This window comes from Microtus ochrogaster, chromosome 19 (assembly GCF_000317375.1).
Source record: "Microtus ochrogaster isolate Prairie Vole_2 chromosome 19, MicOch1.0, whole genome shotgun sequence".
Taxonomy (NCBI): Eukaryota; Metazoa; Chordata; class Mammalia; order Rodentia; family Cricetidae; genus Microtus; species Microtus ochrogaster.
Window position 1 is genome coordinate 18,167,102 of NC_022021.1, and position 14,311 is coordinate 18,181,412.

General features: G+C 42.0%; 1 protein-coding gene across 1 annotated transcript in view; it reads left to right on the plus strand.

The window, feature by feature from the left end:
• Positions 1 to 14,311, plus strand: part of Adgrv1 (adhesion G protein-coupled receptor V1) — a 549,406-nt gene that overhangs the window by 443,210 nt on the left and 91,885 nt on the right. Inside the window, exon 86 of the mRNA XM_026783832.1 lies at positions 8,294 to 8,451. Coding sequence (XP_026639633.1) covers positions 8,294 to 8,451 — 158 coding nt within the window. The remainder of the gene's footprint in view (positions 1 to 8,293; positions 8,452 to 14,311) is intronic.

A 14,311-nucleotide genomic window follows, 5' to 3' on the forward strand; every position in this document is an offset into this window, starting at 1 on the left:
GCACTGACACAGAGAAAGGCCCTCGAGAAGCTGGAAAGGTGTGGGAAATATGAATACCACCTTCCTGTACGTGCACCAGGCCCCAGCACCACTTCCCCCAGCCCACCACTCCAAGTCTCTGTATGCTCACTGGTTTAATGTGAGCTTTACTCTTTCTTTAGTCAGAATGCTCACCCTGCATTTTCAGACTCTTTGGTCTCAGTTTCTCTTCCTCCTGATGCTTTCCTATTGGTTCTTGAGTTAATAGAAGCATCACAAGCTCTGGGATCCCTGGGATTACAGGGTCCCTTGACCACTATGTCAAAAAGAGGTAATGATTAACTTGTTGACTACGATTGTCTAATTCATGTCTCAGGGGTGTTGGAGGATGAGGGCCTGGTTGTTCATCCCAGCCGCCCGGCTAGCTTACACCTGAAATAACCTCACAGAAACTGTATTAATTAAAACACTGCTTGGCCCATTAGCTCTAGCTTCTTATTGGCTAACTCTTACATCTCAGTTTAACCCAGTTTAATCTGTGTATCACCATGTGACAGTGGCCTACCAGGAAAGATTTGGCACGTCTGTCTCTGGCAGCTCCATGGTGTCTCTTTTACTCTGCCTTTCTTCCTCCCAGCATTTAGTTGCATCTTTCCCGCCTACCGAAGTTCTGCCTTATCAACTAGGCCAAGACAGTTTCTTTATTCATTAACCAATGGAAGCAACACACAACCAGAAGGACCGCCTACACCAGGAGGGTATACTAGAAAAATACTTCTCAAACTTTTTTTCTATCTATGTCCACACCTATCTCTCTATATATGGAAAGAGAGAGGAGAGAAGACATACCTGGAGACCTTGTGAAAACTGGAGTTGACTCAGGAGCTCTGTGTGGGTTGAGTGTTGGCATGTTTCACAAATTTCCAGTCGGTGCTGATCCTGTTGGTGGAAGAGACTATGTTCAGAAGCGCTGTGCTTCTGTTGTGGTTATTGCCCCTTGATGGATCATAACTTAGCCAGCGTTATGGGCCCTCCCATTGCCAGCAATATTCCTAGTATGTGGTTGATACTGACATATTAGTTGAACTTTTTTCTTCCCTTTTATTGATTCTTTGTGGATTTCATATCATTCATCCTGATCTCACTTATCTCCCCATCCCCTTGAGTCTTTATTCTGCCCCTGCAACCTCACCCCATGAGCAAAAAAAATTTAAAAGAAAAATCAAAAGCCAAGCAAAACAAAACAAAAACAGAAAAAGAAGTTTTATAATGGAAGCTGTAGTGTGGCCCGTTGAGACTCCTAGTCTACCCTTTCGTTCCTTCATCTTTCCTTGCAAGTGTTCATTGCCATAGTCATTGGTCTGGCTCAACAGTGATGATAATGTCTCACTGGGGCTCCTTGAATATCCTGTTGTTGTCCTGTGCTGTGGAGACCCTGCAGCTTTGGATTCATAGGTCCATTCCCTTCACAAGCTTCATCAGTTCATAGATATGGTGGATGTTGGGTAGGCCGACTCATAGCCCTGGATCTGGGCCTGGGTGATAGCTGGGTGGGCTTTTATTGAGCTGAGCAGACAGGAAATACAGACTTCTCCCCACATGTTTTTAAGTGAATGGCTTTCAAAGAGTGCTAAGACACAAACAAGGGCCGAACTGTACAAAGCTTTCTGCAGAACAAGAAAACAAGAATGGTTCCTGTCCTTAAATGAGAAGTGGTATATTTATCACTATCTTTTATTGCAACTTGTAACTAATTTTCAAACTTCACAAGAAATAGTGAGCCTATTATTGCTACCGACCATTTGACCTGTATAACGTGGGTGGCATTTCCCTCATATATGCAATACAGCTAGTAAGGTTATGATGCTGTTTTGTGTCTAATTCATGTATGGATACAATATCCTACAGTATCCAGTCTTGCAGATAGCAGTGACTGCTATCAATGGCACTGGCTAGCTAATATTTAAAACAATCTCTATTTCACTGTACTTCATTCTCCTCTACCCTCTGAAGTCCATAAATTATACCAGTGACCAATTTCACTATGTAATGCTTATCTGAAATATAATCCTAAGATTATTTTGGTTGAGAAGTTAAACTTTGTGCAAGCTATGGGGATAGACACATATAATTGCAGCACTAAGGAGGGTTAAAAAGGAGGATCATACACTTAGGGGCACAGTGAATTACAACCAGTGTGGTCCACAGAGTCAAACTCTGTCCCAGAAAAACCGCAATGACCACCTGTGGTGATGCATGACTTTAATCTCATCACTCAGGAGCAAAGGCAGATAGATCTTTGGGAGTTTGAGGCCAGGCTGGTCTGCTTATTGAGTTTCAAGTCAGTCAAAGATTAATAGGGATATCCTATCTCAAAAAACAAAACAGAAAGAAAAACAAAATAACACCCAAAATAAATAAAGCTTAAACATTAAGTAAAGTATATTTTAGAATTAAGTTGATTATGAAAATTGCTGTGTGCTTTGCAACAGAAAGCCAGAGTAATATATTTTCCTTCCTGACAGCTACTTAAATCCAAACTATTATTTCTCCTAACTTTGGGCCTTCATAAATTTATTCCTTTTTCAAGGGTTAACTATGGGATAGAATAAAAAAGTAACATCTTTATAGCGTTTTTATCATTTACCATTCTTTGTCATTTCTGATGGTATGGGAAATGGTTCATCCACATTAATATATGCATAAATCCACAGGTGTGCAAGATAAAAGCATCATCTTTGGAAAGAAAGTAAGCTGGCCACAAAGGTAGAGAAATATGGAGAACTTAAGTATTCACTTGGATTGTTTTTTATAACTGATATGCAGCTACATGGTGGAGAACGTCTTTGTTCTTCACCTGATAAAGCAAGAGAGCAGAAATTTTCTATACAAAGTAGGAAAGTTTTCAGTAGAGGTAACCATTTATCCATATTGAATACTGACTATCCTTCTTCTGGGTTTATTATACCTTCTTCTGTGGATTTATAGGATGAAAGAGACAGGGCAGCTCCATTACTTCCCAGAACAGTGAGACTTTGATGTGATTTCAGGAAGGAAAGATGGTGGAGACAGCAGGTTGGCCTTTGCGATGGACACCGTCTCTGAAGGCGTCCTGATTGATACTCAAGGAGGTCAGCACAGGAACCTGTGTGCATTACTGACATGCCTTGAAGTACTTAGAAGTACTTTGGAGACAAACACTTATTACTCTTACATCTCCTACATTCTTTTCATTACCTATGTAGCCCAGCTGTGACCAGATGTCAGCCAGCTGGATGTCTTCATGTTCCCCAGGTGGCCGGGGTCAGCTTGTTCGATAAAATATAATTTTAGTGAACTCAAACCACAGTCTTAAGAACAGTGAGTTCCCTCTGGCCCTCCCAGTGAGGTCAATGCCACTAAGCAGAGTATGTTTTCTTCTAGATGCTTCTGAGCCCCTGCCTCAGCTGACATCATACAGAAGGAAACAACAAAGACCCATGGCACATACATACATTTTGTAAAAATTGAATTAGGTGGCACAGGTGAAAACATTTCAGAAACATAAAGAGCTGTTGATTGGTGGAGGTGACAACCTCACTAAACGGGAAAATGATCTCAGGCCTTGTGAATGATGAGGGGGTACTTGGAAGAGGAGGATCTGAAACTAATGGCATGCATGGACTTGTTTTGTGTGGTCTCCTGACAGGAAGCACTGGCCCTGTCTAAGAATAAAGGGGGAAGAACTTGGAAAGTTTAAATGGGAAAAGCAAAATAGTAAGGTGACTAAAAGACCTCAAACCTAGAAGCGTGCCCAGTGCCCCAAGAAGGACAGCCACCAGAGTCTTTGGGAGCTGGGGAGCTGAGGATTCTAAAAGCACACTTTGCCAGCCCTTTTTAAGGACTGAAACCCACATGGCCTTCATCTGTTTTCCCAGGTTCTGCCAGATCTATTAATGTAGTAGTTGCCAGCGTGTTAATCAGCTGCCCTGATATATGCACGGCTCTCAGTCTCCTTAGCCTCCCTCCCACTCTCTCCAGAAGCTGTTCCTAGCTTAGTTCAGACAGTATTCTGCCACCATATTCACACGTGTCCTACTGCTTTCTTGTTAGCAAATACTCAGAGCTACCGGATTTAGTTATTATTTCCTTAGCATGGGAGCAATTCTGGTGAGCAGACTGTTTTGTTAAAGAACAGAATATAGTTCATTTATCTTTGGCCCTTTAAAAATATATGTTATAATTTTTCTTACAACTTAGTAAAGACTCCATTCATATAATTTTGCACAGAAAATTTGAATAATGTGCCAGGCCTTAGCCTTATTTCCCAGGGAAAGGTGAGTATGCTATCTGTCCCTTCTGCAGCCCCATGAAGCAGGACAATCAGACATGATACAGAGTCAAGTCAAAGCAGGAACTCAGTTTATTACTGTGAGCATCAGCTTATATAAGTTAAGTGACATCGCGTGATATGGGGTTACCTCCAGCCAATGAGAGACAGCCAAGCCCTCCCTCTGGCTGGAGGGGCGTCTATCTAGATTTTGTTGTCTCATCCCCCCCTCGGTGGCTTTGAAACTATCCTTCAAACTCGATCCAGGCTTTTCTCTGTCCCACAGGCCTCGAGGCACAGGCCCTGAGATAATTTTGGCCTAACAATAATTAAAAAAAATAAGTTAAATGAGACCTTAAAACAAGAAATCAGGACTATGTTATAATTTGGGATTAGCCTTCCCCAGTCTCTTCCACAGGCTGAGCGTCGTGAATGGCAGGTCCTGTCTGTCATTTCCATTGCTATTTATCTTATACCCTGCTTCATTTGCAAATGTTTATGTGTCAGAAGTATCTCTGGACTTCCTAATCCATACACACACATAAGTAAAAATAAAAATAAATCTTTAAAATAAAAAATAATAGAGTTTAAACTAAGCTGACATAGTTAAGGGCCTTACTCAAATTAACATGAACCACTAAATGGAAGTAAACAAGACAAATTTTAGGGTATGTTTCAAAAACCGCTGCGTTTGTGGAAGAATGACAGAATAATGAATTTCCTTCTTTAAGAATTTCATCTGGATAACACAAAGCTAGAATCCTTATGAACCTAGCTTTATATAGTCAGGCCAATTTTATCTGGGTCAAAGACCGATGAGTAAATCAAACAAGCAAACATTACAGGTTTGATATTGAACACATTTCTGTACTGAAAGTAGTGGTTTTGTTATCTTTTGATTTTTATAACATGGATGTCCAACAGCTAGGAACTGCCTTTCCCGTGAGTGACAGATGACACTTGGAGGATTCCGATACTGATGAAGGACACCACCTACAAGGGTTGCACTACTTTTCTTTTTACTTGAAAAAATGTTATCACAGTTGAATTTTGGTATAATTATTAAATCTACTGTGATGTTACCTAGGCATATTCCATACAGAATGCCATTCTACTGTAGCAGCCAACGGGTATACTTAGTTCTTTATCTGCAAAATTTCACAAGAATTTCTTAATTCTTAAAAACAGATGCCCAGAAAACAACAAACACCTTGTTTCATTGGTCCACAGGCAAAGTGGACCTCCAGAGGGTCAGAGGTCACTGGGTATGTCCGTAGCACAAAGACTTCCCCAAGTGTCACTGCTCAGAGACTCCCCTTTGCTGTCTTCTTCCTCTTGTGACTTTGGGTCCATTCAGCTACAGGATCAAAAAGGGCACAGTCCTAAAGTTTTTCCTTTCTGTCTCCTCAGAATCTGCTCCCACATGACCTGTCATGATGGCAGGCTCCTGACAGTGGCCCTTGTTCATCATCCACACAGTCAATATGGGCCTAAACTTTTAAGGAGGAGTGCTGTGGTCCTCTGACATCTGACTGGTAGCTCGTTCTGATGCCCACTATAACTGAGGGCTACAAGATTTCAAGACCATTCCCTTTGCACATGTTTATCCAGTGTGACACTATCCACCTCCCTTCACCAAAGGCAAGCACTTACCTCACTTGAGTAAGGCTCTTAACAATGTTGATTAGTTTAAACTCTATGATTATTTATTTTTATTTTTAACTATGTATGTGATTGTGTGTAGGATTTTTTAGTTTGATATCTGTTGCTGCCATGAGCCAAAGAAACCTGGAGAGGAAAGCGTTTATTTCATGTAGTGATAGGAGTGGCTCCCTGCTATCTTTATTCGAAATAATTACACAGAAACTGTATTCCTTTAAACACTGCCTGGCCCATTAGTTCCAGCCTCTTATTGGCTAATTCTCACATCTTGCTTTAATCCATATCTAGTAATCTGTGGAGCACCACGAGATGGTGGCTTACCAGGAAAGATCCTAACCTGCATCCATCTCGTGTCGGAGAATCATGGCGTCTGACTCGTTGCCTTCCTCCCAGCATTCTGTTCTGTCTACTCTACCTATCTAAGCTGCTGTCCTAACAAAGGCCAAGGCAGTCTCTTTATTTGACCAATGAAAGTAACATATAGATAGAAGACCCACCTACATCAATTTCATCTTGCAGGTTATATCCCTTCATGAGCAGAAGTCAGGAAGGAAACTCCAGGCAGAAACCTAGATGCAGGAACTGGAGCAGAGACCATGGAAAATGAGCTCACTGACTTGCTCCCAATGCTTGCTCAACAGCTTTCTTCCTTAACCCAGGACCACTTGGTGAGGGGCGGCACACATAAGTAATTAGTCGAGAAAATGCCCTACATACTTCCTACAAACAATAGGATGGAGGCATTTTCTCATTTGAGGTCCCTCTTCTCAGATAACTTTAGTTTGTGTCAGAACAGGACATTTATCCCCTGGAGCTTGTATTAGAGGTGATTGTGAGCAGCCCAGCAAGGCTGCTGGGAACCAAATATGGATCCTCTGTTTTCTGAAGCAAAGTATAGTCTTCCAATTGCTGAACCATCTCCCAAGCCTTTTCCTTTAAACTTTTGGTAAAGATGTTTTTCTCCAGCTACAAGAATGAGCATTTACAAAATCTAACTATCTAGATTTTGTATTTCCAGATTTCCTTTTAAATGTATTTTTCTTTGACTTTTCTTCAAAGTTTACTATGGCTATAATATAACATAGGTTTAAAAATATTGTACATTAAAAAAAAAAAAGGAAAATGGGTAAAATAAAAGAGACACACTCTTAACGTCTTAAGAAATGTTCCTCCAAGATGAAAGGTTTCATCTTACAGGAAACTGCTACTCTATAGAAGTGCAGCTGAGAAATAACAAAACAAATGTTCAAAAACCAAACAGTGTCCATGCCAAGGTAGAAAATCCTCAAACTTGTAGCAAGCAGTATGTGAGGAGTGTGCACATGCTGAAACCAGTGGCCTCCTTGAGTGCTCTTCTTCAAGACCATCTTCTTTGAGAAAGCCTCTCCTGTTGGCTAGCAGCATGCCACAGGCTAGGCTGGCTTGGCTAGCAGTGTGATGATTAGGATAGGTTGGCTTGGTTGCCAGCATGCCAAAGGCTAGGCTGATTTGGCTTGCATCCTGCCGATTAGGCTAGGCTGGCTTGGCTGGCAACGTGCCATAGGCTAGGCTAACTTGACTTGCATCTTGCTGATTAGGATAGGCTGGCTTGGCTTGCATCTTGCCAATTAGGATAGGCTGGCTAGCCAACAAGCCCTAGGGGGTCTGCCTGTCTCCTTCTCTGCAGGGTTGGGACTGCAAGCACATTCCACCATATCTAGCCTTTCTGTGCATTCTCAGGATCAAAGATAGAAAACAGTGTTCCACCTGAACCATCTCCCCACCCCCCTCATATCCCCAGCATGCTCCTCAGGGGTTGTCTAGGAAGATGGAGCTAGTAAAAAGAAGATAAATGTTGTTTCTTAAAAATTTTCTAGCTGCGTAGCAAACTAATTCAATTAATTTTCATAGCTGACTTCTATTGTGGATACTGTTGCAAATTTTATTTTAAAGATAAATGAAGTCATAGAAAGGCTAAATATTCCTAAATCTGTTAGTCAAAATGTAGTGATACACCTAAATACCACTGTTAGTCTGAAGTTGAGGTACACCAGCTCTATGCCTCCCCACACAGCCTGTACAGTGACAGGCACGCTCTCTGGATCTGAAGTTTAGAGGGTGCCAATGGCAGATTCATTTGGCAAACTTATTTGGAACTGTCTCCTTTTCTCAGAGCCTCTTCAGTGATGCATAGGGAGACCTGTGTCTCCTCTTCTCTATGACAGCTTTAATTTATTAAGGCGACACCGACTTTCGCCAGCATCTCCAGTCACAGAGCTGGGGCGAAGCGATGAGAAGAGGAAGTATGGATATATATCTTCACCTTGTGTTTATCTGAGCTAATGCTTGCCCGCTCTCTTCCAGGTGCTTCATTCCAAATATCTATGCTGCTCTCTTCACGGCTGCTCTCGTTCCTCTCATGTGCCTCGTGGTGGTATTTGTGGTGTTCATCCATGCCTACCAGCTAAAGCCACAGTGGAAAGGTTATGACGATGTCTTCAGAGGACGGACAAATGCAGCAGGTTAGGAAGAACTATTTTTGCATTTTAGAAATGTGAACTCCTCAAGCGGGGGGGCGGGGGAGGAAATGCCATGTAGAGTTCTGTCTTCTGGGTTTGTTGTTGTTTTGATTTGATTTGATTTTAAATGAAAGAAAAGGGTGTAATTAGGTTCAGCTTTCAGCGCTGAAGCCTTGATTTAAGCTAAGCGTGGTGTCTACTGCTTGGTTCTTCCTGGCAGCACTCGTCCTAGGGGCCTGGGAGTTTTATTGCTGCTTCCAGTTTCCCTTAATGTGTCAGCATTCAGGCCGGTGAGTCACCGGCTTCGGGAATCGCTTCCCAGGCTTTCCCCAACTTAGGCAATAACAACCTGCATTCAACCTGTGAAGTCATTTCACTTCCTGCCAATTCGGAGACTTGAGAGTCAATCAAGCGAACCTCTGGGTGCTCTAGAGCTCTGGACTTTGCCTGAGGCTTTCTGATCACTCCGACAATGCTTTAAAACACGCGTGACCAGACAGCCTCGTAAGTGGCTACACATGTCTGGTTACTTTAGAGTGCAAATCTTTCCAGCTCAAACTGGCTTTCCCTGTAGCTCACTTTTTCCCTTTGAATCATGCTCTGCACAGGTTTTTATGGTCGGATTTTCTTTTTGTTGTCCTTAGAATAGAGTTTCCTAGGAACTTCCTTAAATAGGAACAATAAGCACACACCTACAGACAGAAGCAGTTACTTAAACACTGTGTTTTTAACATTTGTGATTCTGCAAATCTAACATCATATGAAGACCTAATGGAGCCAGCTAATCCTCTGAAGACCTGTCTCCCCAGTACACCTTAGACTTGGTGCTCTGCTGATTAGACCCCAGATCCCCGTGCACTGAATATGATGGCAGATGTCCCAGTTGTATCAACTAGGGGCCCACTCTACAAGGAAACACTAACAGAAGAGTGGCTTTATGCAGCCGTTCTAAAGAAAAACATTTATGGCGTTTCTGATTCCCTCACATTTTTTTTTTGTTTGTTTGTTTTTGAAGACAGGGTTTCTCTGTGTAACAGCTCTGACTGTCCTGGAACTTGCTTTGTAGATGAGGCTGCCCTCAAATTCACAGAGATCCACCTGCCTCTGCCTCCTTAATGCTGAGATTCTAGGTGTGTACAACCACCTCCAGGCTCTTGATTCCCCTATTTCTAATGACAATCTAATCTGAAAAGTTATTGTTTCGTGTCTGGGCTCCTTACATCTTTCTGATGAATTTATTTTTATCTAGTCTCATATTTTTTTTTCCATTTCAGCGACTCAGATGCGCGTACTTCAATACTATGCAACACATATTTCACTCTCCAGTTTTTTGAGGTTGACTTTCCTCAGTGCCCCAAACAAAAGTTCAGTCTGTGTAGTCTACAAGAGTCCCCGTAACTCACTGCTCACCCGTAAATGCGTGCTACTCACCCTACTTCCAGACCACGCCAGTCTCCTTTCTTTTCTGTAAATAAGCAGATGCAGCTGTATTTTGGGCTGTAAGGAATCCTGCTCAATGAGATGAGTGCTTCTGGATGAGTGAAATAGAGAGATAGATGTGGTTAATCACACCACAGACTCTTCACTACATCTGAAAGTAACCCCAAATCCAAATTAGGATGGCGTAAACTCAAGTTAGTTTCTCTCAGTCTTGCTCCATTTCTTATAGAACCCCGAGACCGTTCGGCACCTCACTTCCTCTGTGACACTCTGGGATCACCTCGTAGCAGCATCATTGTGAATGGAAATAACTCCTTCCCTGTGCCTTGACTGTCCTCATTCGTGTCGCTACCACAGCCCTTGTCAAAGCGTGGCTCTGTGCCTTGTTCAGCTTTGTATGGTTAACTTTATACAAACATTCCTTGAGAACAAGGAATACTCAAGGTTCATTTATACATCCCTGGGGTCTTTAATTGGGTAGCAAGAACATGATTGCTATCTTTAAATAATTGAAGAAATGAAAATTATTAAGGTAGTATAAACCCTCTAACTCTAGTAGTGGGTACCCCATGAAATACATCACAAGAATAGGCGCTGCTGCATCAACAAAGGTGGAATCGAAATGATTTGTCTTCTTGATTTGTCTGTCCATACTTCATTAAAAATAGTGTATAATTAGCACTCATTTTTCATGCCCTTGTCTTCTGTGAGTCTCAGAACTGTGTTCGAATTTGCTCTTTACTCTTTAATTGTGCATTTGAAACCCACTGTTATTCCACTTAATGTAATGTGCTCCATATATTGCAAATCTTTAAAAAAAAGCAATTTTTTCCTACTCTAATCTGGAGCATTTAGTACTTCGCTTCAATCTTTCTTGTTAAAATTGGATCATGCTGACCTTTAAAATATCCAATTAAAGTGGCACTGTAAATTAGTGTTTTACCTTATTACTCTACTCAATATAGATAGTAGCTAAAGATAACATATTAATCAAAGAATATTAAAATGAGATAAATGTATCTTTGTGACTCAGAAACAGAACAGAAGCATAAAATGGTCATCTGAGCCCAAACCCTAATATTTCCTGAGACCAAAAGATGTGGATGCAAACTCTCATCTGCTCAGGTGGTAAAGTGGACCCTGGGAGATTCTAACCCACAAGGGGAAGTTACAGACAATGGATCTTTCAGGAAAGATGAGTGGGAAAGCAGCAATATGTCAACCCAAGAAGACAATCACGTTTCATTACATACCAGGGCCAAGCTCTTCGGGGTCAGAGACAATATCCAAGTAGCCATAATGTCCCCTTGGAAAATGAAGGACCAGGGCATGGAAATACTCTCTGAGGGCTCTGAAAGCCACAGGACTGTTTAGGGGAGTCAGCAGCAGAACCATTTCTGTGGGAAAGGTTGAAGAAATTAGAGTAAAGGAGCAAATGTTTTCTATTCAAAAGCAGAAAAAAAAACTAACACGCATAGACCTTAAAAGTTAACAAATGGCGAATTTAACTCATGAATCTGCTCCAATGGAGAGGCCTAGAAGAGTTTCAGATGGGTGCATTAAGGACCCTGAGAGACTGGAAGAAGTAAAAAGCACGTTAGGGCCCTGCAACCACTCAGCAAATCCCTTTTCCAGTTTACCTGTTCACTCTGGAAATTGTTACCGAGCACGGTTCATATGCCGTAAGTTCCTCTGTTCAAGTTGTCCAGTTTTCTGAGGGTTAGCATGCTTATACCATCGTGGGACTGCACCGCAATTTAACTTTAGAACATCTTCATGGCCCTGTGAGAAGCCTCACCCTCGACACTAGATACGCCTGTCCTCCCACCTTCCTGCGCAGCAAGTACCCACTAAGCTGCCTGCTCCCCATCAGTCTTGATGTCCTCTGTACATTTCATACAGTAGGATCCTAGAACACATGGCCCTGCATGTCATACTTCTTAGCTTAGCATAATGCACTCCAAGTTCATCCATATCATCACACAAGCATTTTTATTGTGCCTGTTAAGAAAAAATTAAAAAGGGAGGGGGGCGGCTCCGCCGGTGCAAAGAAATCCCATTAGGTCAAATCAAACCAAATTAAAATGACCATCGTCTTATTAAGTACGGCGCTCTCAGGTGGCCAAGCACATGGCAGGGAGACAGGAAAGTGGAGAGCACATGCAAACCCGGACCCACGTGTTTCTCCTCTGGGAGCCCACTTAAATACACTGTGGGAGTGGTCCTGACCTCTGGGGAGGGGTCAGGACCTGGCATGCTGGGATTTGGAGTCCATACTAATGCAACTCCCAGGTCAGGATCTGGGATGGATGCCAGGGGTTGGGGCTATGCTCCAGACGTAACAGTATCTAGTACCTTTTTACTGCCAAACAATGGTCTATCATAAGGACTTCCTAGTAAGTTTTCCTATCTGTTGAGGGACATTTGGGCTGATTTCTCTTTGAGGCAAATATAAATAGTACTAGTATGAACAAACATGTATGTGTATGTAACTGGAGATTTCCGCCTGGTCACATAACGACTTTTAAAATAACCACTCAGAGGCTTAATATTAATTATAAACTCTTTGACCTATGCTCAGGCTTATTACTAACTATCTCTTACAACTTAAATTAATCCATAGTTCTTATCTATGTTTAGCCACACGGCTTGGTACCTCTTCTCAGTAAGGCATTCTCATCTTGCTACATCGGTGTCTGGCTGGCAACTGCATCTCCACCTTTCCTCTTCCCAGAATTCTCCTAATCTGGTCAGCCCACCTATACTTCCTGCCTGGCTACTTGCCAAAGAGCATTTTATTACACTAGTGCAAGTGACAAATCCTTATAGTGGACTAGAGTGTTGTCCCACAGCATGTGTAGGTTGTGGAATTGATGAGTGTCTTCATCTAGTTCTTCTGGGGCGTAGTGTAGAGAAGACTTGCTTGGCATAAGGTGACTGTATTAACTGATCTGCGAAAAAAAAATGTTTTCCATAATGGCTGTGGTGATCTGTGTGTTGGTTATTCTTTATTTGTTTGAGATGGGTTACCCTCTATGTGGCTCAGGCTGGTCTCAAACTCAAATGATCCTCCTGTCTCCACCTCCTATGTGCGGGGATCACAGCAGCCTACTTGACCTTTCTTCAGATATAGGATTTATATTTTTTAATAATCGACCCACATCCATTTGTTTACTTATTGTCTGTTTTTATTTCGCAGGGTTGAGTCCTAAGACTAGGCACCCTGCAGAGAAGAACTTATTTAGTACCTAGATCTTCTGATGTGAAAGATGATAGTCATGGGAGTACTTAAACACAATCAATCAATCAATCAATAGGGAATGCAAATGTGACATTTCAGAAATAAGGAATAGTACATTACCTATATGGTAACTATATGAGTATTGAGATAACTCTGAACACAGCAGAGAGGTCAGAGCTCATAGATCCTAAAGGAAAGCTCCAGTGTCACAAAGAAAAAACAAACAAAGAGAAAATACAGAACAAGCTGAGGATACATAAGGATAGGCCCACCAATGGAAGATATTGTGGAGGAACCACAAATGGCATAATCTGAAGAGATAAAGCTTCAGAATCTTATGGAATAGGTATAAATACACATGAAATAAATCTATTTAAAAGAGCTAAGAGGCTTACTGAAAATCATTGTATTCTCAAGATACTAAGATCATTTGAACATGTCTGTGTCTGTAGTTTGGAAATCCGGATTGTGAGCATCTTTTCCTTGCTTCTGATATTCTGTACTCTTACTGTAAATAGACAAGTCCCACTCAGGACTTGCAAGTCTATGGTGTGAGGAAATATGCGATTTCCTGAAAACCTAAGTTTCAAAGACAACACAAAACCTGGCACCCTCATCTCTTTCTCCAAGCAGCTGGTGCTTTTCACACTGTCCTGGACACTGCCTGCCGGAGATGAGTGTATGTAGTCACGCTCCAGGAGGCCCAGCACAGCCCACTACAATTTTAACATGCAAAGGCATACTACCTCCTAAGGTAACTCAGACAGCTAAGAGTTTAACTGTATTTCCCCTGCATCATATAGTTAATACCAGCATCAGGTGTATTTGAGTAACTGAAGGGTCAGATCATTTCATTATGCCTGTAGTCTTCTACAGTCTTAGCGCTGCCCAATCACTCCCTTCATGGAATAGCTATGCCCGACAAAAGGAAAAGCTTCCCCAACAACTTGTATTTGAGTATCAGTTCCTCACATCTGACACTTTGTGTGACTTCTTTTGTTTCTGACATCTCTTAATTTCAAGCTGCATTCAAGTAAACTCAGTGAAATCTAAAGGGAAGGTGGGGGAGAGCTCTCAGGAAGTGAAATGCCCTGGGAAGAGCAGATAATCATCTTCTATCCCTTTCCTCCTGAGCTGGCGGGAACAGCCTAGCAGCGTGGCCTTAGGGGCCCTGTAGTTGAC